The sequence below is a fragment of the Cydia splendana genome, chromosome 15, assembly GCF_910591565.1.
Source record: "Cydia splendana chromosome 15, ilCydSple1.2, whole genome shotgun sequence".
In the NCBI taxonomy this organism is placed as follows: Eukaryota; Metazoa; Arthropoda; class Insecta; order Lepidoptera; family Tortricidae; genus Cydia; species Cydia splendana.
Genome location: NC_085974.1, coordinates 10,222,300 through 10,247,837, shown reverse-complemented (window position 1 = coordinate 10,247,837; position 25,538 = coordinate 10,222,300). Strand labels below are relative to the sequence as shown.

Genomic DNA, 25,538 nt, shown 5'->3' with positions numbered 1-25,538 from the left:
TTTAGCATTTGTCCCATAAAGAAGGAAAATAACAAGACTGCATAAAGATACATGACATTGAAAATAGAAAACCCTCATCATTTAACCGCAGTTCAGCGCAGAGCGCCGCGGTGGGCGGGCGCGTGCCAGGCTGCGACTGTGCGACAAACGCGATGCCGACAATCGCACAAGTTCTCCCGACCTGAACGCAAACTGACGGCTCTCGAGATTTTATATGCATGTGACACTCTCTACTCGGCTTAAGGGCGCAATTCATACGCCTGCAACATTTAACTATAGAGAATAAAAGTTTTCATGCCAATGCCGCTGGGAATGTTTCTCGTAAATTTTTTCGTAACTTTCATGACGGAAAAAAATCCGAAAATGTTTTCTACGTAATAATGATAAATACGTTTGATGTCGTGTTTCTTTAACATAAGACGCAATGAACAGTGTCAGTTAAGTGAGGATTGCGAAATGCCTTGCTGCGGGTGCTGGTGGAACGGCCGGCAGAGGCACCGGCCCCCTGACCCTCCTGATACCTCAGGTGACTTCCTCGATTATTTTTATGCCAGCCACGTCCTACGTACAGCTCCCCCTACGTTTCCGCCGAAAGTACCCACGGCCAACTTTGCGAAGCTAAATAACTTCATTCAGAAAGTTAAATATAGGGGTCCCAACTACCAAATACTTTATGAATACCTAACGCTACTCTGAATACTCTGATATTACACGCGATTTGACTAGGATTTGACTTATTGACATTCAAAGGTAAGCTTTCGTTAATTAATTAAACTTGTTACCCGAGTAAAATTGCTTTTCCAGTACAATTAACAAAAAACGCTTTTTCGGCGCCTAAATAAATTGTTAATTCTGTTTTTTCCCCACCGATGGTGTAGCGACGCGTTTCATCGGCTCAGCTTTACAAGTAACTTTCATGATTAAGTAAGGATAATAACGTGATCTTATTAACGAAGTCATTTTGCCGGAGATATGGGTGAATTAAATTTGCCCGGGACACTGTCGACGAAGTAAGACAGTATTTTCATATTTTCGTTTAAGGTCATCGACCCATATGACATATAATTCATATCTATTTATATTTAATAAAGAAAATAAAGTATTTTTGTCTCATGTAACAAAATGCACATTCCCAAATGAAAATATACTTAAAGAAAATCGCACCCTAACTTTTTTATGTGCCTATATACTGTTTCCACTCAGAGAGTCATGAACTCTTTCAAGGGTGGAGAGAAAAAGGTTTCCTAAATTTCCATATTTTTTGTCCTATTACAGATACAAAAAATCTAAAAATAAATTGGATATAACCACGGTTCTTAACAAGGTTCTGGAATCACCAACCCTTTTTCATCGATGCAATCGGACCTTAAATTCTTAATTTCATTTATACTCGTACCTACCAACTAACTCTGACTCATCTGAACATTAGGACCGAATGAACGTGTAGGTAGGTATGTGTGTGTTAATCTTCTTCTTCCTCGCGTTATCCCGGCATTTTGCCACGGCTCATGGGAGGAGCCTGGGGTCCGCTTGACAACTAATCCCATCATGTGTGTGTTAATATGAGTAAGATATACGTTAAGTGTTTCGACAAACATACTAATTTCAGTACAAGTACACGTTTGAACTAACTCCTACACATATTGGATTCACTGTGCCAAATGTGATGGCCTGATGTCATTTCATTACCTAATAGGTATAATCTACCTAACAATGTCGCAGAGCCGAATTTGGAAACAGAATGGGAAGCATACGCATACAATTTATTTCTTGGAAGGCATTGCTTGATAAACCATCCTCGTATGCATTTTAATAACGCTATTGTGTGTTAATGAGTTTCTGATGATGAATAAACCGGAGGATATTATATTTGATTGGTGTCGGTCAGATACTCGGAAACTAGATCGGATTTGAGTGCGGTTTTAATTGCTTTGATAATTTGAAACACGCAATTACGTTATAGTTGTTTCCATAATTGAGTTTAAAGAGTTACTCTTCTATTAGACGAATGCTTTTCGGGCATACCAGCCGTCAATGCCAATGGAAAACTCTTAAGTAGGTACGTACAATGGTATTCACATATTTTTGAAAAATAAATTCCAAACAAACTTGTTTTCCAATGTCTATTATTATGGCTGTTATGTGCAGTATAGCAGAGTAGATATTGTAATTCCCTTTTACTATCCCTCGAGCTTGAATCAGGTTTTTGATATGAGAGATATCGTTAAGTCTTACATCTAGTCTAGAATCTAGATTAAGAAATAGTACATTTCGATGCTAGTGCGGAAGGTATGTCATTACTTCACGAGTACCGAGATATCTTGCCACGAGCCGCAGGCGAGTGGGAAGACTCGGGACGAGTGAAGAATGACATTTCCGCACGTGTATCGAACGACGTTTTTTAATACAGTTGCGAAAAAATAAGTAAAACATTGTTAATCGTACACTAAACAAAAGTGGTAACAGTGACAGCTCGCTTAGACGTCGTCTTTAAGTATATTATATCTATGGGCGTTTGGCAGCTATTCCGTTCCATTCAGACACCTTATTAAGAACGGAATTTTCAATATTCAATATTAAAAAATAAACGTGTTATAATGATGAAGAGGTAAGTATTAAAATATGAAATATGTATATTTTTCATATTCTTACATTAACAGTAGGTTTTTATGCTGATTACGACGTTTAAAGGAAACTAATATTAACACTCATCAATAAGTAGTCGTGAATTGGAACAAGTATAAATTTAAAAAAATTGGAAAAGTAAAAAGCACTAGTTCGACATAACCAACTTTCCGCACGCTAAACAGCTACGTAAAGTAGCACTTTGTGAGCAACTGTATTAAAAATGTTTTTTTTTATATGTTTAGTGCATTATCGTATCTCAGTTTAGGAGATACGATAAAACTCTGTTTTTTTCGACTCCAAAACTTAGGTTATGCGATTTTATTTCATTTTTTCGGCATCTATCGTAGGCAGGAAAGTTGAAAATTCTTAATTTATTACAATCGTAATCTTTTTTTTCTGCTCTTGATTGTCGAAAATGATCGCTTTTAATCAGCTTTACTTACCTACTTAATTAGCTCTTCATCCGAATTTCTTACAATCATATTGAATACTGTTGTTTAGGTAGGTAGAAAGCTATACTAAATTAATTTACGTACTTTTCTTTACCTAATTACGTAGATAGATACCTACAAAATGATTACCATATTGGCAAAAGCCATGATGGCGTACGGCCACGTTTGAATTGCAAACCTGCTCCGGGTGCATACATAATGTATTTAGACTCCGAAATTAGGTCGACACATATCAAAACCTACTTATGTGTATCTTGGCTTTCCAATTTTGTTAAGGGAACCTGATAACACAAGCATTCGGCTGCAAAATGCCGTAAAACCCTTCGCGAGAGTTTAAAATTCTAATAGTAGAAACACGACCGAAGGGAGTGTTTTTAAATCGACACGAGTTGCGAATTTCCTTTTCGCAAGTGTATTGTACAACGTTTTACAGTACATTTGAACGACGAATTTCGAATTAGAATTGTCTCGATGAGTATTATTTGTCAGTTGAAAGAAAAGTACAGTCAGCGATAAAATCATGTATAAAAATGAAATTTTTGTCAAAAACTTATTTTAATATCTCTACTGACTTTACAGTTTACGTTTAAAAATCTCCCACAGACTTCCATAATCCTATTACAGGCCCACGCCCGGCAGTTTTGAGGTCCAAATACCACTATTGGGACCTCAAAACTGCCGGGAGACAGTGCGCGCAGTGCGCGGGCCATCTACTTCACCATACCAACGTCATCAAATTGCCTCCTCCTCATTGCGAAAACTGCATAATGCACCCAAACTACGCATCGCACATACATACAGAGCGGGATGCACTACAAGTAATTTTAAATCAAGTTGAGACATGTATAGCCAGAATGCGGCTCCTGTTGTTCCCCTGGGTTCCTGTGATGAGTTTACTTTTACCTGCTTTTACTATTGTCTCCATCTATTGAAGGGACACAGCGAGTTGGCGCTCATTGTTTATTTGAATTTACTGTGCATCTAAGTAGGTAGACTGAGCTCGATAGGCGGGGTATAAGAGTAGCGAAGTTTCTCACTGCCGTATTCGAACTTCAAGATATTCACAAGAGACGACACGTACTAGATCCATTCTAGATACGTTATAGTTTAGATATCAACTAGTTCTCTTTTGCAGCGCAATTCGGGCAACCAATGTCACTTTTACGTTAGATAGAGTAAGATATCTATTAGATGTGAATTGGATCTCTAAGTCATATCCTGTGGAAATCGTTCAACAGTATCTCCAGAATCGCGCAAATGTCAAATGTGACAGGTTAGATCTTAAACATATCGTTATCGTATCTTGGTGATGTCTAATAGATGTATATTTCAAAATCCGAATCGGGCCCTCAGTTTCTCAAAAAAAGTATACCTGCAATTCAGTGCGCATGATACGCGTACATGCGGTGCACGCGCTGTTCTTGCAATTATTTTCCGCTACATTCATGATCGAAACGCTAGGAGCGCTACGGCGTAGCACTTTGTGGTCATAAAGCTGCCTTCCCACTGAGGTGAAGATTGGTTGATTCCCGCACGTTTCCTCTCATCTCTGCTTATCGCCTTAGGGCCTGTCCATAAATTACGTCATCGATTTTTGACCCCCCCCCCCCCAAAATCATCCAAAAATCATGCTTCGAATGACCCCGTTTCCTCCTACGTCATGCTACCATCATCCGCTGTCCAGAGCCCCCCCCTAATTTGAAATGACGTAATTTATGAATAGCCCCTTAGTGAAAAGCCAGCCTAACTCAAAAACTTGATATGTGTTTTGTTCGTGGTATGGAACAAGAGGTGATATTGTGTAGATGTATCTATTGAAACTCGCTATTCTGATAATCAAACGGCAGCCTTGTTACTGGTGACTACGCTACCCGGAGCGGCATTCGAACTAACAACTTGATCGATCTCATTTTGACAGTACTGTCAGTGCATCTCGCTCGTACTGTATAGTAGTGCGAGCGAGATGTGATGTGAGTATTGTACCTATAAGAATCATATAGGGATGAAGTTGTAATTTTCGAATGTGTCTCTTGCTCCTCGACGATTGCTCGTTAGCTTTGCTTCCGCCGGCTTGAGATGTTTACTAACGCTCCCAGCGACTTATTCTAAGAGTATGCTCCAAGGCAATGGCTGTGGCTTTGGACTTACAAATTACTGTATCCCCGATCTTCGAGGAAATATGTATAAAAGAAGTAATTAATTTCATAAAGGTGTTACTGATTTTTGGCGTTCGTTAGTCTATGTCGACGATGGATGATATGTGACGATTTTACGTGTTACAACATAAAACATGGAGTTGGGAGGATTCAAAATAAAATTCTGACAAATCGAGAATGCCCTCCTTTTTTAAAGTCGGTGAAAAAGGTAATTTTTTGGGAACAAAATATCTTTACTTTTAAATACTACGTTGGTGGCAAACATACGGCTCGTCTGATGTTTGCCACCAACGCAGGTAGGCAGTTACCGTAGCCTATGGGCGCCTTCAGAGGTATTACATGCGCGTTGCCGACCCTAACACCCCGCACTCTCGTTGTGCTCTGGCGATCTTACTCACTGGCAGGAACACAGCATTATGAGTATGGTGATATGGTCTAATGTTTTTTGTTGCGGCTACAAATATTATATTTTTCACACTATCGAAAGGAATAAATAACTGGCCGTATCTTTTTGAAAAATTAATAGTAATCACTTTATTGCACACAACACAGGTTTACATAATATTTACGGAAATAAAGGTACAAAGGCGAATTTATCCCTGTAAGGGATCTCTTCCAGTTAACCTTCGAGTAGATGAGGGGAGAATTCAAATTAGATAGACAAACTTACGGAATGCACAGTAACATTTTAAAAATAAACTAACCAAAATGACCAAAAGTAAATAAAATACATAAATATTATTATAAATTATATAAAATAAAATACATGTTATCGTACATACATAAATACTAAACAGGATAGGTACTTTTAAAAGTAATTAATGTGAAAGATCCATTTGGAGTTAGATATAGGCTTGACAAATTAAACCCCGTAATTATTCTAGTAAGCCCACGGGGCTATCAATTTGACGATAACACAGCTCGTATTCGGGATTGCTTAAATCTGTATTACACGTCACAGTTAATATTTATCATAATCCCTTACTTTAATCAGGCTAAGTACATTTCGTTGTAATTTTATTAAAATTTCGTACTACCTTTTGCCCCTGCCGTAAAACTCATTAATCATACTCCCATATAAAGTTTCCCATATATTTCATGACTTTGCGAGACGATATCCGAAATAAAAAGCATCATCCTTTTTGTTACTCTAAGTTACAAAACACGACTTTTATACCTGATTTCGCTGTTTTGTGTAAATACATACGTAACAAACATCCTAACTCTCACGTATATAATATTGGAAGAATTACATTCCACTTTTGTACGGATTACTTTCGTCTGTAGGTTTTCCTTGGACTGGAAAAGATTGAAAGCACTCAATACGTATACCCTTTCTTTGGATATTTTCAATTCATATAAGAAAAGCTGCTTTTGACCGGACGAAACTGGGTCATGTAGAACGTAAACATAAACAAACGTAGGCGGGGCGCCAAGTTTCCTGGAGCCAATATAACGACGCTTACTTAAATGCCATCCCTCAAGAACCCTAGTTACCTTATTCATAAACAATTATATTACTGTTACAGTGTAACTGTGCACGTGAATCAATCAAGTTTGAAGTACTTTAAACCTGGGTGGCTTAGCGTCGCAGTTCAAAAGGTTTACTGTCATGAAAGGCTGAAAGCTCTTGGCAACACTCGTGAGAGCATTCAAAGAGTGATTCTAAATGAACAAAAGGAGCTTTAGCAAATGCCTCTTTTTATTATACTTTATTAATATTATAAGCTTTGAGGTACTAAAGTATCAAAAAAGCAGTACAATTGAATTGTTCAGACTTGCGATTTGTTCGAAATTAATAGACGGTTGTATAATATTTACCGCTAGTTTAGCTCAGTGTAGGAAGACATGGTGAGGTAAATTAGAAAGTATACCTTAATCCCTGCCTGCCTTAATATCTGCCGAGCAATAAACATAGGTAGACCACGGCGGTGATGTTTATAAAAAAATCATTACGCTTAAGCTTATCTTTTTGAGATTCTCTAGTAATTTACTAGAAGTGACCGCTCTTTAGAAATCAGACCGCCTATGTTTTACCTTTACCCACGTCTATTTTTAGGGTTACGTACCCAAAGGGTTTTACCCTTTTACTAAGACTCCACTGTTCGTCTGTCTGTCTGTCATCAGGCTGTATCTCATGAACCGTGATAGACAGTTGAAACTTTCACAGATGACGTATTTCTGTTGCCGCTATAACAACAAATACTAAAAAGTACGGAACCCGCGGTGGGCGAGTCCGACTCGCACTTGTCCTGATTTTTATATATACCCATGTATTTATACCTATGTAGTTGTATGGAACGTTGTATTGTATTTTACCTTAACAAATGTGTCGCGCTGTAAATTACAGTGTTTGCGTACACCTGTTAATCTTACGCGTACCTGTAACACAAACCAGTTGTTCCATCCTTCCACGAGACTGACTGATCTACTTAATTACACACCCATTAGGCATCCCCGGGGATTGAGAACGGCGGCCCCACCGCGTATGTCAAGTTGAAAGCATAAGGGAATCCAATGTTCTGACATGTTTAGTAATTATAATCTATTATAGTTCGTATTTATTTCAACTATTTGATTATTATCGACCTATTTAGATCTATAATTAATGGAAACGCCGAGCAATGATCATCTATCTAACTTCATATTTACCCTTGATTAAAACTTTGACTGTTTTCCCTTCTGCATCCTCCTCGTCTGTACAATTGTTCATTCATCATCACACCCCGGTCAGAGGATGAATCCTGGGATAAAAATGTGACGTGAAAAGTCTAACGAGGCCGAATACTATACGAAGCAGCCAATCACTGTACCTGCTTACATTGCTTTTCTCGATAAATAAGAGCAAAATTATTTAAAAAAAAAAACAAATATTTTATCCTAAATTATCAACGTAGGTATTTAATGTGCGGTGCAAAGTTATTGCTTGCCTAGGCCAGCAATTTGAATGATGCCGTTGCCGTTGAATGTATGAAAGTACATTGACAGGGTGACTATCGTTTATCATTCAATTGCCCTTGTCCCATTCACTTGAGGTCGGCGCAGCATGTCTTTTTCTTCCATACCTCTTTGTCGCCCGTCATCTCATCATTCACTTGCGTTCGCTTCACATCATCTCTCACACAGTCCATCCACCTAACTCGAATATAAGAACGACATTTGCGTATACATCTTTGAAACCTATTTTACCTCGCATCTATCTGACCTATTAAGGTGATACCTACTGCTAACCGGCCTAGATTTAGCCATGAACTTTGTTATATAAAACTGGAATAATTAACGAATCGAAAACGAAAAGGCTGAGCTATATTTATAGGAACAATGCGAAAGGACAGTTGGTAGTTTACATGAATAAACGAATTCTGAGAAACTCATTTCGTTCGCATCCTGAATTGGCAAAATGCAGGAGCGGGCACCGCGAGAAATGTAATTTTTAGGGTTCCGTATCTCAAAAGGAAAAAACGGAACCCTTATAGGATCACTCGTGCGTCTGTCTGTCTGTCTGTCTGTCTGTCTGTCTGTCTGTCCGTCTGTCACAGCCGATTTTCTCCGGAACTACTGGATCAATCAAGTTGAAATTTGGTACACATATGTAAGTTTGTGACCCGAATACGGACATGTAACGTAAACAAATGAATTTTAAACATGGGGGCCACTTTTGGGGGGTAAATGAAAAAATGAAAAAAAATTTTTTTTCAAACTATATCACGTTACATATCAAATGAAAGAGCTTATTGTAAGGATTTCAAATAATTTTTTTTTATAATTTTCGAATCAACAGTTTAGAAGTTATTCAAGAAAACAGGCAAAAAATGACCATTCCCCCCCCCTTATCTCCGAAACTACTAGGTCTAAAATTTTGAAAAAAATACATAAAATAGGTCTATACCTATAGATGACAGGAAAACCTATTAGAAATGTACAGTCAAGCGTGAGTCGGACTTAATTACAGTTTTTAATCCGACCCCTACGGATTTTTTAAAGAGATTTCACTCACGTTTCACATAAAAAATACATTGTTAACAGTGCCGGATTACTTAGAGTAGTAGTTTTCTTAGAGTAATTGGTGATAATTTTCTGATAAGATAATCATTTTAAATATTTAACGGTCTTACCTACTTACGAGTAATTGTAAGGTCAAATTAAAAATTATGTTTAAAAAAAATGTTAAATTGAGAGCTAGCTTAAAGTTTTTTGTACTCGTCGACTTTAATGGTTGAATTAATAAAGACTTTGTAACCAATAAGCAAAACAAGCACGTGCTTACGGCACCACGTTCAGGGAGGGCACCAAAATGCCAGGTTGAAAAAGGTGAACAAATTTTAAAATTAGGGACAGACACATCGTTTTTACCACACGATTTTTTTAGCTGTCCAAAAGCTAATTTGCAAAAATAATGGCGCGTAATTCTTTGGGAAACAATCGGTAGCAGTAGAAGAGTCGTGATTACATGCATAGATTCGATTTCAACCCACTCTTTTGCGGTTCGGCGTTAGGTCTTATGCGAGGCCTTCTGCCTTACGGCAAAGTTGATCTTCTGCCTTAATTACACTTGGGCGTGGATCCAAATCCAAGCTTTCCTCTTTCGCAGCTGGGCCTACTGCCTTTCTCACACTTCGCCAATTCAATTCCAAGCTCTCTGCTTTCTTGCATATTTTATGCATGAAAACAACCTCGCTGAGACCCTTAAATATCGAGCCCTATGCGAAGCTAGGCTGATAGAAAACTGTCCCATCCCTTCTCTGTATGAAATCCTGGATTCGCGCCTGGTTGGGACTAAAACTAAAATTGCGTTTTTATATCGAAAAATTTTCGCGCTCGCTTCGCTCGCGTTTTCAATTACTTTATAAGGTATGATAAAGGTGACATTCGGGTGGCGACTGCAGCAACATTACTCTGTTGCAACGTTACTGCTGCAGTACTGTCAACTTCCGTGATAAAATGATGTGACTGATTTCCATACTAAAAGTAAAAATGTACAACTGTCTATCATATTGCGTTTTTATATCGAAAATTTCCGCGCTCGCTTCGCTCGCGTTTCTATTACTTTCTGCGCTATGATAAAGGTGACATTCGGGTGGCGACTGCAACAGCATTAGGTACTCTGTTGCAACATTACTGCTGCGGCACTGTCAATTTTCGTGATAAAATGATGTGACTGATTTCCATTCTCAGCTGTAATGCGGCAATGAACTTCTCTCAATTTACCAAAAAATCAATGTAATCTTGATGACCCTAGTGAGAGGGGGCACCTAGAAATGCTTAGGGCATCAAAATATCTTAATCCGGCACTGATTGTTAAAAATTGTGTAATATACGGAACCCTTGGAACGCGAGTCCGACTCGCACTTGGCCGGTTTTTCATATTCATGTGATGTGCATGTGAATTCATAATTCTGTTGGCATTTAATTCAAAAGTCACGAACAGGAGTTCGTGTTGCCTACTAAGGGGTTGTGCACAAATCGCGCGAGGTGTTTTCGGCTACTTTTTGACCCCCCCTCCCTCTTGGTGATATTTGGTGAGGTTTTTGGCTACCCCCTCCCCCCACACAACCTCACGTGTATTTTTTAGATTTTTTTTCATTCGATTTAATTTTAAGATAAATAGTAAGTATTGTAGTTATATAGAAAATCTTATTTAATTTTGTATTTTCGTTAAATAGACTCGCTATTTTGAAGTGCAGAGTGAAGATTTATGTTTAACGAAACCGAGAAAAAGTATCTACTCATGTGGTACCTAAGTTTTTTTCTTAGTTTCGTTCACTGTAGAAAAATACACGTGAGGTTTCCTTATACCCCCCCTCCCCCAACGTGATCTATCGTGATTTTTTCGTGACCCCCCCTCTCATCGAACCTCGCGTGATTTGTGCACAAGCCCTAACTGGCAACTGGCTTGCAATTCGTTTGACTTCAAAGCCTACTTTGACAATTTGCGTTTCATGAATAACGGGGTCCCGAGAGAGCAGAGATAGACTAAAAACGAGAAAATTACATGACTACCTTCGGATTTTACTGTCGAGAAGCGGAAATACGTTTACATATAGGTGCGTCTTATCTGTTTTGTACAAAACGCGTCCGTCAACTAAGTAGCTAAAGCCTTTGAAATTTGAATACGCCATTATCATGAATCGTCTGTCTGTGACGCTTTATTTTAAGGGGATCATCTTATTATGGCATATTAAATGGATATTCTGGTTATGCCATTATTGCTTTAACCATCTTTAACTACATCTAATATCATCAATAGTTGCGCGTTTCGTTTTTCGTAAACCTGTATTGGAATCGGAAAGTATCTCAAACATCCAAAATCTTTGATCCGAATTACTTACATTTAACTTTATGTTGAATAGGTACCCGTATCTCCATTACAAAAAAAACTGTGACGTAGAGGATGTTGTAAACGTTCATCGTATTTCTCGTGGCAATTAAGAAATCCCGAGTAAACAAGAAACTAACTAGGAATGTCGCTCTACCCATGCATCCCCTTTTTCAATGTTACGGAGAACCCAACCCTGATAGTTTTCATAAACTTGCTCCTTACAAAGTTTTTCCTGGCCTGGCTACGAATCCTGGTTCGTTTCAATTTGCCAATTCATTATTTCAAACCATTCCTATTAACTTTAAAACTTAAACACGATTTACTGCGCTTACCGATATTGATTCTTTACCTTTGTATGTCACGACATCGTTTCTCTCGGTGTAATGGCCCATTAAAAGCTTCTTTGTTTCAGTACACCTACACCTCTATATAAAATAGAACCTTACGTATAGTGTCCATCAAAGAGAACAATATATTTCCTTGTTACGTTTTTATGGCATATTTATTAGCCTACGTCTATAATAACGAATAAAGCTATCAACGATGATGCGTTCAATAAACTTTGGCACCGCATGAAACGGCTATATCGGTTTTGATCGTAAATTATATCTACATTATTGATTTATTCCACATATCATGAAATAGGTCGTCTGGTGTATTGAACAATCCCTTGAATATGTATATTTATTAGTGCCATACATCACTTAAGGATTTGTGTTCGCTCAGAGACTTTCCAAAATTCCTTATAATTCATATCCTGATAAAATTTGGTAAAATATACATAGCTAATACATACAAGAACGATCCAACTATACTTCAATTTATCATAAGTGTAACTCGGACCTGCCACTCCTTATTTTGTTTTTGTTTTGTGTTATGCAGCTGTATCGTTGTGCCTATTAGACGCTGCTCTGCTCTTAGCTGCAAAAATAGACGCAAGAGTCTAATTCCCATGCAGGAAATAACGTAAGTTACAAAACAAATGAAGTATAGCAAGAGTTTGCTTGGCTTGTTTTGCCTTTATGACGTTTAGACGAAGTCCTTTAAAGTCTCAGACAAGGCTTTGCCTTGCTGCCATTGGCTTATGCCAATGGAATTTCGAAGATCTGCATCTCGAGTGTTAGTCTGGCGCGAGGCCATGGCATTTTATACCTATACCTACTGAAGAAAGCGGATTTGATGATGGGTTTTCAAGACAATTTGTTTGAACAGGGAGCGAAAACGTCGATGTTTACAATTTTAATGAATATGTAATTAATTTGTTTGTATTATGTATGAGTTTCTTTTGTCATAACTTCAATACAATATCTAGTACTTAATGATTAATGTAACATATATCAACAAGTATTTCAAAATTAGTTTGTGCTTGACAGGTATTAATACATTTGATGTTTTACTTTAAACACGCAAAATAGAGTCAATAATATTGACTTAACATTTATTATATTATTATTAGAAAAACAAATGTAGTAATAAAAACCATCTAACAAGTATAAACTAAATAAATATAATACACTGCAAAACCGAACAACAATAAGCTATCAATCAAAGGAAAGAATCCTACATAATATAGCAAGGTAACCGGTTTTGCAGTAAATCTATATAAATGTACAAAATAAGCTATGGAAGCATTTTCTCGTGACTCAAGGCGGGGTCATTATTTTTACGCGAAAAGACAAAATTGTTGTTTAGGTGAATTGAACATTAATAGCCAGAACCACAGAACACCGCCTCTAGAAACCTAATATTGGCCATTTTGTTCCCGACGCAAATCACCAAACTGTGAGGTGCGGGAGGGGTGCTCACGGCGTTGCGATTGGTCGTTTCAAACATGGCGCGCTGACACGTGCAAGCGTAGGGATGGGACATGTTCATTACAGGTAGTGGGTACTGCTACCAGTGACACCGAAATTTATTGTGGTAAAATTGTTACCAATTTAGTATACTTAGAGTAAACTTACTTAATAATTATATTGATTAATTTAATATTTCATTAAGTAATTTAACAATGTACCTGAAATTTTTACTTAACATATTAGGGCATTTCTGTTTAAAGTATACCCAGAACATGAATTTTAAAGTTTAGAATTTTTATATTATTTCTACTCAGAATCGCAATCTCTTTCGATACGCGAAAAAAGTGTCGCCAAAATCTCATACAATTATTTTCTTTTGTCCGTTTTTTTAAGGTCATAGAAGCTTGTATTGAAAACATATTCAAATGGACCAATAACATATGCCTATTACAAAACAACTCCGACTTCTCTCGCACTTCTTTGAAGTTCATCATCAGGTCCATCTCGTGACATGAGACCTACCTGCTCACTTAGAGGATTCTAAAAAACCCATACAACATATGTCTATCACAAACCAACACCGAGTTCCCTCGCACTTCTTTGAAGTTCATCATCAGGTCCATCTCGTGACATGACACCTAACTGCTCACCTAGAGGATTCTAAAAACCCATACAACATATGTCTATCACAAACCAACACCGAGTTCCCTCGCACTTCTTTGAAGTTCATCATCAGGCCCATCTCGTGACATGAGACCTAACTGCTCACCTAGAGGATTCTAAAAAACCCATACAACATATGTCTATCACAAACCAACACCGAGTTCCCTCGCACTTCTTTGGAGTTCATCATCAGGTCCATCTCGTGACATGAGACCTAACTGCTCACCTAGAGGATTCTAAAAAACCCATACAACATATGTCTATCACAAATCACAAACCAACACCGAGTTCCCTCGCACTTCTTTGGAGTTCATCATCAGGTCCATCTCGTGACATGAGGCCTAACTGCTCACCTAGAGGATTCTAAATAACCCATACAACATATGTCTATCACAAACCAACACCGAGTTCCCTCGTAGGTACTTCTTTGAAGTTCATCATCAGGTCCACCTCGTGACATGCGGCCTAACTGCTCCGCTGGCCTAGAGGATTCTAAAAAAACTTACACAACATGTTACCTATATATTATGTCTAAAATGGTACAATACGGTATGACGAAGCACGAAGTTTCCGCAACTGAAAAACGATCATCGTCACATCACTAGTCGAAAGGGAAAGGGATAGCGCATTGCATTTTCAAGTTGACGAAAAGGGACGGACATACTTCGCCTCTGCTTACTGACCAGTATAAAATGAACCCCGCGGACAAGAAACATTATTCAATGAAATAATGAATTTGACTTTCCCGTGGGATGTTATTCCATCTGTTTCGTAAGTAGATGTCTTAGATGACTTGCCACACCATATTACGCTGCAATATCCCATGATTTCCCAATGAATTCAATAGTTTACGATTTATTTTCTTAGACTCGTGCACACTGCTAACAGGTCGTAACCTTGGGCGCAAGTGATCGGAGCGGCGCGCGAACAATCTTATATTTCACCTATACACCACACGGGCGGTGACCGCGAGTCGTCCTATAAGCTCGGTCTATAGGGGTTGGTCTGTGGCCAGAACAAAAGATAAAATATACCAAGATAGCTGGTGGATTAACAGGGGTTTTGTTTATGACTTCCGCAATTACAATCAAGTTTTTTAAAAAACTGATTATATAAGTGCGTTTTACAATCAAAGGAATAGGTAATGTGCTAATATTTAAGTACTTTTTGAAGTATGACTGATAATATATACTTATTTACCGCAAACGTCTCAGTTATTTGAAATTCACAAAGCTTAAAAGCAGCAATCTTGAGAACATTAAGAAGTCTCAATCAGTATTGGAGTTTAAAAGTAATTCAAAGGCTTCACCGCGCTTGAATCGTGTAATTCTAAACGAGCTTCACCGCCGATCGAGTAGGTATTCTGATTGTTGAAAGGTAAAACCAAGTAAAACATTCGAACGGTAATCAATAGCGTACCGATTGGGTTAAGTAGACAAGTCTATCAAATAAGCCCGAAATACGATTTTCCGGCAACGGTTAACAGAGGTTAATTTGAGAATTTCCTCGGGCAAGAAAGTTTTCGGTTCGGCCCGCTGAGGGCCTAAAAGCAGGCTTGTAAATATTTTGGGACTAGTTGGCGAAGCGACTAAAATACCGAGTTTCGCAAAGTTATCCAAACAATTTTATGTTATTTGCATAATATAAAAGTAATATATTAAACCTGAATTCTGTTAAATGGTCGGTCATTTTATGTAAAACAACTGAATAAAATATGTGCGAAGCGAAGCTTTGGGTCAGCTCAGCATTCATTCTCTTGGGTATAAACTCTAGTTAGAGTGACAGGCATTCTAATGTTTACTATAAGGAAACTACAACCAAAACACAACTCATTTGTAGATTTGATAAGGAAGGACCCTAAAGACTTCAAACATAATTCGGCTCTAGGTAACTTAACTCAATTAAATGATTGTTAGAAACACGAACTATACCTACCTACTTATATAAAGCTTCCTCATCACGGCTTTCAGTGAGCTCGGTCGCATGTATGTATTTAATTGCAATTTTAAAATCGATATAGGTGTGGAAAGTTTTTTCAGTTGGTCATCGCTTTCGTCTACTATTCTAGATTAGTTTTATCTTAAATTCACATTGAATAACCTTTAAAACAAAGTATTAACTTTAATATCCATTAGTACTTATTTTATGTAAGAAACTAAAACGCATTCTTACCCAGCTCTTTGGTAGATTGTAAGGTTTATTATAGGCAATGGGGTTGGCCGGTGGAAGTTTTTAGCAGATGGCGCCATCATAGCTTGCCCCGTCAATCCCTAGAATTGTGTCAAATTTTTGTTTTTTTAATACCCTGGATGCCAGCTCTTTAAGCCAAATCTCATAGAAAAAGGGGCAAGCTATGATGGCGCCATCTAGGCAAACCTTTGACAGTTGCCAACCCCATTACAACGAAAACACAGTTCATTTGTAGCTTTAGAAATCGGTATAAGTAAGCTCTCCGGTTACGCATATTTTGTTACGGAGCTTATGGTCACGTTACACTGGTCGGTCCGAGCTATCTACACGCTACGAAGCAGCCAGCTGTTGAGAACACTCTGACACACTAGTGACGACAGTGACGTCCGAAAACAAAAGGTCATATGTGACTGTAAGCTTCCTATTATGATATGACTATTTGCCGTTCGTTCCGTATGGAGCACAAACTTGGATCTTCCAAAAGAGAACTAAAACAAAAATACGCTCTTGCCAGCGCGCTATGGAACGAAGCATCCTTGGTATTAAACTTACAGATAGATATAGAAGCGAAGATATCCGCAGGAAAACCAAACTGATAGACGCCGGACAACACGCACTACAATTAAAATGGCGATGGGCGGGACACGTAGCGCGAATCACAGACCAAAGATGGACAAAACGGGTAACCGAGTGGATGGGCCCCACTGGTAAGAGGAGCAGAGGGAAGCCAAAAGAACGCTGGATAGACGAAATTCAAAAGAAAGCTGGTAGAGACTGGATCTTGAAAGCGCAAGACAGGAAACAATGGAAACTGATGGAGGAGGCCTTTACCCTAACTGGGGCCATGTGACACTCACTCACAAAAACTATAACTATTTAATTCTTATTATAACTGTTTAATTGTTTAAATTGTATTTATTTCCTGTGTTTAATTATGTAGTTACATGGCAATAAAGGCTTTTTTATTTTTTTATTTTATTTTATTATTTGCCGTTCGCAGTATTAGCATTTGAGTAGCGTAAGTTATTTGACATTTAGGACGGCCCTAAAGACTTCAAACATAATTCGGCTACAGGTCATTTAGAATTTCGGCTACAGGTTCGTTAAGAATGTACCTAATCCACACGAACGATAATTATATCAAGCCTTCCATAACAGCTTTCAGTGAGTACACCGCATGTATTTAATTACGTGTCCCTTCGTTACGTGCTGCCTACCTAACTACGAGTAAATTGAACTGTTTATACTGTGCGTCCATATTTGTCCTACTAAACGAGGGACGCAGATAACTTTATATCCAGGTACATAAAGCATTTTCGGGCAAATCGGTTGTATTTATTTACTGGCGTGCTTTCAAAAGTCTAGTTAGTAGTGTTTATTTACGTTGCTGGTAATTCTGGATCAATAAGTTAAATCGTTGTGTTTATATAGTTATCAGTTAACTTTTTTGAAGTAATTATAGGCAGTTAAATGTCATGAATTCGTGAATCACCGTTGCCAACGTGATACCATCAGGCGTACACAAAGCTTCACGTTCGTCAAATATATCAAATTGTTTATTCAGTGTCCACAAAACCAATTTGCATTAAGGACGAGAACGTCTCTATTGTCCTTGTTTAATCTCTGAACCGCAGGACCCGCGAGTTGCAATCAAAGTTGGAGTTGTATCTAATCCATATTTACTCTTAAACGACTAACGAAACGAAATTTCTGGAAATCTGAATTCTACTGTATTTTTATGTTACCTCTGACATTCGTTATTTAATAACCCATTTCAAAATTTATTTCGTAGGTTTGAATATTGGCTGATGGATGCAGGGTCCACTAAGGAAATGTCTTTTTTAGAAGAATACCTATAAAAAAACAATATAGTCCGACATGGAATATTTCGTTCTCATTTAAGTTTCTAAAATTTCGTTACGATTGGTTAAGGTTTGTGGAAAAAACTGTCAGCAGACCTCCGTTTCTTATTTTAGTTTTTACTTAGGTACTTAGGATTTTCAGTCAGAGCTGCAGTTTATCGTATGGGTACTAAATTCGACAAAACGACACATAATACATATACGTAGCGATACTGAACAGCTGTAAGAGATTTCTCAAACTCGAAGGAAAATAAATTATAGTCGCTTCCAAGCTCGATACGTGCAGCTTACTGGATATCTCTCAAAAGCGAACAGCGCCACTACCATCGAAAAGGAAGAACGTGGTATAAATGTACAAACATGGACGTGTTTAATGCCTTTTCCTTTTGAGCGGTATACTAGTACCTAACTAAAGCGTTCACTATATGAGCGCTAGACGGTGGACTGGATTCACCCGCTAAAAGCAAATATTCCTATTTGCATTTGCTAGAGTTTGTGTGGCATTTTGTGAACGCTAGAATAGTTATTTACGATGCAAGTGCGGACAAGAGGAAAATCGAAACGAGAGGCGATGAATTAAAACACGACCGAAGGGAGTGTTTTAAATCGACACGAGTTGCGAATTACCTATTCGCACGTGTATCGTTCAACGTTTTACAGTACATATGGCCCTTTAAACTTTTGACATACGCACGGAAAGTGCTCTTAGAGTAGGACCATATGTACTGTAAAGGTATTTACAGCAGGGACCGTATAACCGGTTTTATTAAATACCTGTATAAAAACTGTCAAACGAATACCGGTTAAAATGTTATACCTATATTCGCATTAGAGGTATTGCTGTCATTCCGTTTTTGTCTTTATCGCTATTTGTACACTAATTGACATAATGAAATACCGGTATTCATTAATACCTCAATAATAACAGGTATTCAGTATACCGGTAATGGTTTTCGTATTTAATACCGGTATTCATTGCACTTGATCAAAGAGTAACCAAAAACTTTGCGACAAGAGGTTAAAGTTGTTGTTAAGTCCTCATGCCAAAGACATATGTAACTTACTATCTATTCTTTTTGCTCATGCTTATATTGATCGCTGTACAAGCGAAAGATTTCATGATTTAACCACGAGCGTAGCAAGTGGTTCGAAATCTGTAAAATTGAGCGTTGCGACCGTTTCAAGGCACGAGGTTAATGAATGAATTAATGAAAATAATTAATCCCAGAAAACATTTCCATATGAAATATGAGCGCCGCGCCGCCAAAATTTTCGCGCCGCCGCCGCCGCCAAAATTCTGCGCTATCAGTGTGGCATCGGCGTGACCTTGTTAGATACTAGAGTCTGTCTAAGCTAACTTTGCACCGATTTGAACAGAACAAAGTGAGGGAGTGTTATTATAATATAAACGTCATATTTTCATAGAACTTTGACATTAACGATGATATATACACACGTTGTCGTTGCAAATGCTATGCAGATTAGTTTGATCGGGAATTTATTGCTTTTATATAACGTGCTAACAAATTAGGTACCGATATTTTAAGAGATGGTACTTTATATAAAAACAATTAACTTTAAATAGAAATCAAGAAAACTTTTCATATCATATTTTTGTTTTATTTACCGAACAAAAATATAAATTAAAATTATATCTAAAAATAATCATTACGTGCATTTAACCACATAAAGAAAAAAATACATAGAGTGCTCACTCAGAAAAGTCTAATGCTCAACAACTTTCAGCGAATATTAAACAAGGATTAACTGGAACTTTATTTTCAACTCCTTCTGCTTTAATATAGTAGTAGTAGTAGTAAAACACTTTATTGTACAAAAATCAAAACAAAACAGGAAAAATAACATTCGTCATTAGTACAAAGGCGGACTTATGCCTTTAAGGGATCTCTTCCAGTTAACCTTTGAGCAATATTAGTTGTAAATAGTTGTTCAATACAATTTTTGAGACATTTTTGAAATTAATATTCTTTTTAGGGTTCCGTATTTCGAACTGCAAAAAAGTTTCTTGAAGGGGTTTTTATATGTAGGCTTTTAATATCGTACATTTAAGTCACATTCACTCATTGATTCATTCATACTATTTTTGCGATTAGTAGGTGGTCTGTGCGAGCAGTGTGTGTACTGTGTAATCATTCACCTCTCCTGGCGATACGTACATATAATAACTATTATATTTGACTATAGCTACCCGCACTGACTTCGCACGGATTACACAAAACCTTAACAAATTGTACACCTAAACTAAAGCTTCCACAAAAATCTTTCTATTGATAGCTGAAATCCGCATGAAAATCAGTTGAGTAGGTTTTGATTTGAGTTCATCGTGAACATACATCCATATAGTTACAGACAGACGCGGCGGGGGACTTTGTTTTATAAAGTGTAGTGAATTAGTGATAGATTCAATTAACAGTAACCTCACAATATAAAGAGATGTTCATTATGCTGCTTATCTACAGTTAATGCCATGAAAAACTTTTTTCCTACCATAATTCAATAAATTAAATGAAATTAAATTAAATGAATTAAGGTTTGAATTCTCTTCGCATAAACCAAGTTTTCAAGGCTACGCCGCCGATTCGCCGCCACCGCCAACCAATTTTGACCGGCGAACCGCCGCCGGCTAAATGCCTATTGGGCGGCGCTAGACGTGCGCGCCGGTCGAAAAAAATTGGGTGGCGGCGCGCCAGAAAAAAATCCACGGCGGCGGCGTGGAATTTTTCAACTTTTCAATATTAAGACGTATAATGAAAAGCCATGCTTAACCCTTAAATCGACAAGGGAAAAAATCTCAAAAAACTGTGTTAGTATCATTTTTTTGGTGTTATTATCTTATTATGTGGTTGTTTATTGTAGAAAAATCAAGAAAAAAATCTATTTATAATAGTTTCGAAAAAAACATAGGTATGTCAAATATGTTGGATGTTGCCAGTCGGTGTAAATAAAAAGATACGCCGCATAATGAAAAGACGTCTAGTATTTTGGACGTTGCCTAGTTAGTATACAGTACTTTATATGCATAAGGTTTTTTTTGTCAAATTCATGTTTTTTTTTTAATAAATATAGAATAATTGCATTTTTAATTACAAATACACTTACTGCTAATGTCAACTTATGTTATGAACTAAAGTAAAACCTATTATTTTTATATTTTTCCAAAAGCTTTATAGCTCGTAGGTGGTAAAATTTTACCAGTCATTGGCGTCATTTTATTAACATTAAATCAAACTTAGCGGGGTATCGTAGGATGCAGCAACATCTGAGCAATGGTATACAACAATGCATGCAATTTTATCAATATTTTCGTAAGAAATTTCTCAAATGAAATCGGGTCTGTCTCTTGATGTCTTGATGAACGCACAGGAAAAAAAAACCGTAATAATATTTTTTTATCTATTCGGTTCATTACGTTGCAATACGACAAGTAATGACTTTTTAAAAGGTTTTGAAACACCTAAAATCCCTCTGTTTAATTCATATTCATATTCATAAAAACTACCAGAAAACGTGATAATTTTACTCTTCGCATACTTGGCACAAGTGCCCTGTAATCGACAACGGTTAAAACACTGGACATTATACTTTGTAAATGTGTTTTACCCATAGGTACATGGTACATACAACACATTTTTATGTAAATCGTACTGCCACATAATAAATAGTTAGTATGGTGTTGGTGCGACATAAAATAGTAGAAATTAAATTATATGACCAAAAAATTTCCGTAAGTACGTAATTATTGCCATGTTTAAGTAAGTATTTTACGTCAAATATGTGAGAGTTACGTAGGAAGTGGCGCCTATTTCAACTATTTCTTATCGGACTATAACCTATTACATATTTTAACGCTGCATAATACTGTCTTATAAAAAATATTCGGCGCGCATTTTAATCTACCGGCGGCGGCGGCGGCGCGCGGACTCCTTATGGCGGCGGCGCGCACGTCTAATCGGCGCTCATATATTTGAGATTATAAACAACATACGTAATAAAATACAATTAAATCAACAAAAAAAAAACAATTAAATGAATCAAATGAACGCTATTAAATATTTATCATTCAAAATCATCACCTAACAGCTAATTTTACCAGCCAACATGAAAACGGGCATTCTAAGATCCGGATCTTAAGTATTTACAACTTTACAAGCGGGCCGGACAACGTCCTTGACGAGTAGCGAAGGAACGAATCGTGGTACTACTACAACCGGTATTGGCACTTACTTATTACCGGTAATAGCTTTAGGAGTAAACTATCAAATAGTGGTATTTGTTGTCAATTGGCTAAACCGATAACACTATTGAATACCGGTATTCGAATACCTCTATTCGGAGCTTAAGTGATATAAATACCCAAATTCAAATTACACCGGTTATACCTCAATAATAACCTGTAGTCAGAATACCGGTAACGGTCCCTGATTTACAGTACATATGGTCCTACATATGTACTGTAAAAACCACACGTCCGTTTTATGCTCTGGTAAGCCTACTTTGTCAGTAGAAAAAGCCGAAAATTTTGAAAAATATAGGAGCAATGATTCTATCTCCCATACACATTTTGAATGTCATACTCTTTCTTCTGACAAAGTTGGCTTACACGATTATAGTTATAAATAAACCGGCGAGCTGTAAAGTAGCACAATCGACTTGTCACAAAGCTGTCAGAAGGAAAATTTCTGGACCAGAAATCAAATGAAATCCATAACACTGCCCGATTCGAACTTTAATATAGGTACGTCAATTAATAGATCTAGAAACGATGTGGGTTAGATGTGTTAGGGTCAAATGTGACGTTTTTGTTTGAAGAAGAAGTTAATTTTCGAATCGGGCCGACAGTTTCAGAACAAAAATGATCACATTCACTAACAGCGCGCTACGCGCTACGAGCGTAGCCGATAACACGGGAAAAACCGTATGTAGCGAAAATGCCTACGAACAGAGAACCAGCAGTGAATGTGTTAAATAAGAATCGAGCTGTTAGTTAAATAGCGCCAACCCGTTATACTTATTTGCGTACTTTTTACATGCAATTAATGTTCCCACCTCTCGCCACAAAAGCGAACAATATAATAAGAAACTCGACACGTGTTTCGCTTTTTCTCCACCAATAATACGAAACTCGACACGTGTTTCGCCGTCGTGTGTTTATTTGGCGGAAATACAATGCAATACTATTGAAGAATTTATATAGGTACCACTGATCTGGGTCACAATTGACACTACGTGTCGCGTCGAAAAAAACATTTATTGTCAGGCAACAATACCCATAGATACTTACACTAACATACATACAATAACTATAACCTTAGACACTAAAAATCATTTAGGCGACACAACAGTTTTTTGCTGTGTCGCATGTTGAAGAATGTAGGATTCGTCAGATTCCCACGGAACCGCCAAATTACCACACACTTTCGGCCAAAAGTCCGCGCTCGCGATTGTTTCCATCAGCGGCCGCGACACGGGCATCACGAACGAGCTGAAGTGCACATAATTATAATTATAATAGGTACTCAATACTCAATATCTTGATTGCAAATAAGGAATAGTCCATGCGTTGTGACTTTCAATCCGGAGGTCGCGGGTTTAAACCCCGGCTCGTACCAATGAGTTTTTCGGAACTTATGTACGAAATATCATTTCATATTTACCAGGTGAAGAAAAACATCGTGAGGAACCAACTAATCCCAATAAGACCTAGTTTCCCCTCTGGGTTGGAAGGTCAGTCGCTTTCGTGAAAACTAGTGCCTACGTCAAATCATGGGATTAGTTGTCAAGCGAACCCCAGGCTCCCATGAGCCGTGGCAAAAATGCCCGGATAACGCGAGGAAGAAGGAATAGTCCATACAGTAGTAATGACGCAAACGCAGCGGGAACACCCTCAGCTCGTTTCGGGTCTTCTTACGAACGTATCCACCGTATCGTCTGTCCAAAGCTTAAGTATATATCGTTCATTCGTATTTGCTTTAAGTTCTATATAACGTCTTTGATGCTTGGAACTTTTGCTACCCAAGCAACTTATGCAGGCGACCTCAATCCTCGTCAATTCCAGCGAAGTACAAATTACAGACCACTTACCTACTAGACAAAGCATACTTAAGTACCTATACATAATCGTGCCCCGATTTGACTAGCTAGGGCAAAACTATACCAGTGCTGGAGATTAGATTGATGACATATAATAAATATCGACTGAAATGTTATCGATATCGATACGAAGCAATTTCTAAATCATAATCATACATATAACAAATATGACTTCTACTTGAACTAAATACATATTATAATCATACGTCGTTATCGCCGGGGCAACAACGATTTGACAGTAGTGAAAGATTATGTCAAATAAATAATAACAGAAGTGACATTCCTATCGAGTAACGTTTATATGTACCTATGGGCTCAAAATGTAGAAGAATCGAATTTAAATAAAAGTTTGGTCATCTATTACTAAAATCACATAAAATACTTTCAGAAGTAAATACTAATATAAATAATTAAATACATTGGTGACTTATTTTTCAAGTTGACACGTTGACTTATAGGTATACGTTTACAAAGTGAAATACGAGATTAATTGACCTTTTCCAGCAAAAACTTTATGCTAGATATGAAAAACATCTTAGAGGTTTAAATGTGTAGGCAGTATATTCCACTTTTACAAAACAGACGTTCTGTTACATGTGTTCTTTGACAGGCTTGTTTTTGCTCCCGTCTCGTCCCGTCCCGTCTCTTGACAACCGTACCAAATGACGACCGTTTCTTTTACTTGCATCAGGGTTTATCACATGTTCATGTGTATGCGTAAAAATATAAGTAAACATAATTCGGGTTTAGGGACAAAAACTATTGTGTGCAATTCGTTGCCACGCTTTCCTGTTTACAAGTGTAAGAGTGTTCTTAACGCAGAGTCTATAAAACATAGTCTATGACCCAAGTAGAATCATGGACGCTATATAAACAATGTTCCTACCGACCCAGCTTCGCTGTGTCAAACTCCTTGTAATTTTGTTCGGAGTTTGCCCTAAGTTTGTTAATTGCTGAACAATTATAAGAGTTTAAGTGTTTCATTAAACAAAAAGAGCACACGTCTTTCACGTTGCATGGATGGGTATTAAACAAAATAAAGTTCTGTTAGGGGTAGTCAAGTTTCATAATTTTGGTAAAAGTAGACCGGGATCATTATTATTATTCTCTGTCTTTATATTATCTCGGGACCTTGGAGTCGAAGCCAACACACAGCGAAGGCTGGTAATAGCCACTGTGCCAACCCGCGTCTTATGCAAATGCATCGTTCACTTGCACCCTGCGAGCATAGGTAAGTATACATACATATACAGCGTGGCTAAAAAATAACTGCATTCCCGTTGCCAGGGACCTCCCTGGCAACGGGAATGCAGTTATTTTTTAGCCAACCTGTATAGCTCTGCCGCCCCACTCTCATCAGC

At 37.6% G+C, this 25,538-nt stretch overlaps 1 protein-coding gene across 2 annotated transcripts in view; it reads left to right on the top strand.

Moving 5' to 3' along the window:
* Positions 1-25,538, top strand: part of LOC134797606 (cytochrome b5 reductase 4) — a 77,327-nt gene that overhangs the window by 5,509 nt on the left and 46,280 nt on the right. The window contains exon 1 of one of the 2 annotated variants that reach the window (XM_063769919.1): positions 14-526. The exons of the other annotated variant lie outside the window; for it this stretch is intronic. Coding sequence (XP_063625989.1) covers positions 397-526 — 130 coding nt within the window. The 5' untranslated portion in view covers positions 14-396. Of the gene's footprint in view, positions 1-13; positions 527-25,538 lie in introns of those variants that run through there. 2 annotated transcript variants of the gene reach the window in all.